General features: G+C 53.9%; 1 protein-coding gene across 1 annotated transcript in view; it reads right to left on the reverse strand.

Annotated features, from left to right (window-relative positions):
- Positions 1 to 625, reverse strand: part of LOC142297097 (uncharacterized) — an 18873-nt gene extending 18248 nt beyond the window's left edge. Inside the window, exon 1 of the mRNA XM_075341359.1 lies at positions 22 to 625. Within this exon, the coding sequence (XP_075197474.1) occupies positions 22 to 605 (584 nt within the window). The 5' untranslated portion in view covers positions 606 to 625. The remainder of the gene's footprint in view (positions 1 to 21) is intronic.
- Between the last annotated feature and the right edge of the window lie 4068 nt (positions 626 to 4693).

Consider the following 4693-nt stretch of genomic DNA (forward strand, 5'->3'; position numbering starts at 1 on the left):
CTTGTATGTATTTACACTGACCTGTAGTCATGAACAGCCTCTCTGATGGGTTGCTCTTCCTCCACAATGGGCTGCTCTTCGATGATCGGCAGGTCCTCCGCAATTGTCATCTCTTCCTCCACCACTGGTGGCTCTTCGATGATCGGCAGGTCCTCTGCAATTGTCATCTCTTCCTCCACCACTGGTGGCTCTTCGATGATGGGCAGGTTCTCCGCAATTGTCATCTCTTCCTCCACCACGGGCGGCTCTTCGATGATGGGCAGGTTCTCCGCAATTGTCATCTCTTCCTCCACCACGGGCGGCTCTTCGATGATGGGCAGGTTCTCCGCAATTGTCATCTCTTCCTCCACCACGGGCGGCTCTTCGATGATCGGCAGGTCCTCCGCAATTGTCATCTCTTCCTCCACCACGGGCGGCTCTTCGATGATCGGCAGGTCCTCCGCAATTGTCATCTCTTCCTCCACCACGGGCGGCTCTTCGATGATGGGCAGGTTCTCCGCAATTGACATTTCTTCCAGCACCACCGGCAGCTCTTCCTCCGCCGCTGGTGGAATTTCTTCCGTGGCCACGGCGGGCAGCTCTTCTTCCATGTCAGGTGCTACCATAACCTCGACGGGCAACACTCCCTCCTTGGCGGGGCGGCTCTCTCTCCCTGGCTGGCAGCTCATCTTGCATGAGCAATTCCGTGGCAGACGTAGATGGCCTCTCATCTTCAACAATCCTATAAATGAAAAAGCATCGTGATTATTATTCAAAGTTCAAAACATTAATGTAAAACCTATAAAACCAAAGAAGTGTGAGCGAGAGTATTCACAGCATAAGATGGTAGCAATGATGGGGCATACCTGGCCACAGCTGGTTTATTGGATATAAAAAATCCTCTTTCCTCCAGGAAAGCAGCAAAAGTATCTCTTGTACCGAGGGCCGGAATATCTTGATAAGAGATAACTGTTCCCTTCGATGCAAGAGTCACCAGCCTCTCCTTAGCCTCTTTCAAGACTGCAGTCCTCTCCTCATCTGTGCCAAACTTCAGGCATTTCCGTTTGAGATGCTGTGCCAGTTGTGCCAATGTTTCCTGACAAACTGGACATGTCATGGGCATCCTGAAATGCCTGTAAAAAAAAATAAAAAAAAAAAAATGTAACATTAGAAACAATATCACTGAGAATCCATCCAGCTGCCAGGGAACATGAGCGCTATCTGAGACCACGGGCGCTGTCTCTGCCCCCTTGTGTGCTGCCTGGGGCCCCCGTGTGCTGCCCGCAATAACCATTGTTTGTTGTGGAGCCTGCGATAGGCGTTCTGTTTCTTGGGGAGCCATGGGGGCTGCAAGGGTCCTGACATGCACCAAGGTGCCAGGGGCCACACCACCATGTCAGGGGCCACACCACCGAGTCAAGGACTACACCCATGGGCCACACCGCCGAGTCAGGGGCCACACCGCCGAGTCAGGAGCCCTGACACGCCCTAGGGGGCCCCTGGGTGTGTCAGGAGCTGTCAGGGGCCCCTGGGCGTGCTCGGGGCCCCTGGGTGTGTCCGGGGCCCCAGGGGCCACATGCCACTGTCCGGGGCCACAGGTGTCACGTGCCACTGTCCGGGGCCCCAAGCCAGTGTCCGGGGCCCCAAGCCAGTGTCCGGGGCCCCAAGCCAGTGTCCGGGGGCCCCAAGCCAGTGTCCGGGGCCCCAAGCCAGTGTCCGGGGCCCCAAGCCAGTGTCCGGGGCCACAGGGTGCTGCCTGGGGTCCTGTGTGCTGCCTGTACATGAAAGATTTTAAACACTCAGATGATGTGAAAATACAGTTGGAGCAGTCCCATCCCCCCCTGCAGTCTAACGGCTAAAGTAATCCTGTGGCTGAGGTCACTAACAGGCCATCAGATAACACTCCACTATAGGGACACTGCCCATCCTCCATACCTGCACAAGCAATATACAATAACCTATGATATTCTCCATCCACTCGTGTACCCCACAATCTGAGCGTACCCTAGTATGCCCCTGCAGATTAACGTTCCCCTCACACGCACTGTGGCCCACTCTCAATCCCCCTCCTTCCCCTCTCTCGCCCCGACCCGGGTGCACTTACTTTGATCTGGACTCCATCGCTGTAATGTCGCCTCCGTGGGGGAACACGACACCGTCCTCGCTCCTCAGTAACTGGGGTAGATCGCACCTTCTCCCTGGGGGACGCGCGTCCAAGCTTCCGTGTAAACGGCGTAAGACGCAGAGACTCCTTGGGGTGAACTGCTCTCTCTGAGATCCTTTGCAGAATCAAATTTCCCTCCTCAACTCACTTCCTGTTAAAACTCCAGCCTCTGCAGCGATTGGTTCATTTAAATCATAGCAGGAGGTGGGGGTTTATGCAGAGAAAAGAAAAAAAAAAAAAAGCAAAGTCCCTGTGAGACTTCAATTAAAGGGAACCAATCAGCAGGATTTTCGTGTATAAGGCTACTTTCACACATCCGGATTTTTGCTCTGCGGCACAATACGGCGTTGTGCATAAAAACCGCAACCGGCTTTTGTAACGCCGATTGCGGTTTTTTTTGCATTGACTTACATTAGTGCCGTATTGTGCCGCAGGGGCTTGCGTTCGGTCCGGTTTTTTGCCGCATGCGGCAGATGTAGCCGATGCGGCGGCCGGATCGAACGTGCCCTGCAACGTTTTTTGCTCCGGCAAAAAACACCGCATCGCGCCGCATCCGGCCGCTGCGGCGCATTTTTCAATGCATCCCTATGGAGGCCGGATGCGGCGCGATGCGGAAAAAAACCGCATCCGATCGCCGCATGCGGTATTTGCCACTGCGCATGCTCAGTAGCATGCCGCAAGCGGCAAAAACCGGACGGGCCGCATGTAAAAACTGATGCAAAGGATGCGGTGTTTTCACCGCATCCGTTGCATAGTTTTCACAGCCGGATTGAGCCGCAGGGCTCAAACCGGATGTGTGAAAGTAGCCTAAGGCTACTTTCACACATCAGTTTTTTGCCATCAGGTTCAATCCGGAAAAAAACGGGTAAAACGGATCCGGTACCGCCTCCGTTTTTTCCCCATAGACTTGCATTGGTACCGGATTGTACCGGATGGCTTTGCGTTGCATCCGTTTTTTTCCGGATGCGGCAAAATTAGTTAAAGCGGCGGCCGGAGGCAACGTAGCTTGCAACGTTTTTTTGTCCGGCAAAAAAAACGCATCGCGCCGGATCCGGCGCGATACGGCGTGTTTTACAATAGAAGCCTATGGACGCCGGATTCGGCGTAATGCGGTAAAAAACGGATGCGGCCGCCGGATCCGTTTTTCTAAACTGAGCATGCTCCAATGTAATTAACAAAACGGATCCAGCCAAAAAACGGACGAAAAGGATGCAAAAACGGATGCAAACCGTATCCACCGGATCCGTTTTTTAACGGATCCGGCATAACGGATCCGTTAAAAAACGGATCCGGTGGATACGGTTTTCACTTTTTTTTCAGGATCCGTTGGATCAGGAAAAAAAAGGACTGTGCCTGAATACAGAAAACTGATGTGTGAAAGTAGCCTAAGGGGCAGTCAGTGCAGTACTGGCACTATCATGCACAGTGTGTACATACCATTGGGGGGCAGCCAGTGCAGTGCTGGCACTATCATGCACAGTGTGTACATACCATTGGGGGGCAGTCAGTGCAGTGCTGGCACTATCATGCACAGTGTGTACATACCATTGGGGGGCAGCCAGTGCAGTGCTGGCACTATCATGCACAGTGTGTACATACCATTGGGGGGGCAGCCAGTGCAGTGCTGGCACTATCATGCACAGTGTGTACATACCAATGGGGGGGCAGTCAGTGCAGTGCTGGCACTATCATGCACAGTGTGTACATACCATTGGGGGGCAGTCAGTGCAGTGCTGGCACTATCATGCACAGTGTGTACATACCATTGGGGGGGCAGCCAGTGCAGTGCTGGCACTATCATGCACAGTGTGTACATACCATTGGGGGCAGTCAGTGCAGTGCTGGCACTATCATGCACAGTGTGTACATACCATTGGGGGGGCAGCCAGTGCAGTGCTGGCACTATCAGGCACAGTGTGTACATACCATTGGGGGGCAGCCAGTGCAGTGCTGGCACTATCATGCACAGTGTGTACATACCATTGGGGGGCAGTCAGTGCAGTGCTGGCACTATCATGCACAGTGTGTACATACCATTGGGGGGCAGCCAGTGCAGTGCTGGCACTATCATGCACAGTGTGTACATACCATTGGGGGGCAGCCAGTGCAGTGCTGGCACTATCATGCACAGTGTGTACATACCATTGGGGGGCAGCCAGTGCAGTGCTGGCACTATCATGCACAGTGTGTACATACCATTGGGGGGCAGCCAGTGCAGTGCTGGCACTATCATGCACAGTGTGTACATACCATTGGGGGGCAGTCAGTGCAGTGCTGGCACTATCATGCACAGTGTGTACATACCATTGGGGGGCAGCCAGTGCAGTGCTGGCACTATCATGCACAGTGTGTACATACCATTGGGGGGCAGTCAGTGCAGTGCTGGCACTATCATGCACAGTGTGTACATACCATTGGGGGGCAGCCAGTGCAGTGCTGGCACTATCATGCACAGTGTGTACATACCATTGGGGGGCAGCCAGTGCAGTGCTGTCACTATCATGCACAGTGTGTACATACCATTGGGGGGCAGTCAGTGCAGTGCTGGCA

The sequence above is a fragment of the Anomaloglossus baeobatrachus genome, chromosome 3 (assembly GCF_048569485.1).
Source record: "Anomaloglossus baeobatrachus isolate aAnoBae1 chromosome 3, aAnoBae1.hap1, whole genome shotgun sequence".
Taxonomy (NCBI): Eukaryota; Metazoa; Chordata; class Amphibia; order Anura; family Aromobatidae; genus Anomaloglossus; species Anomaloglossus baeobatrachus.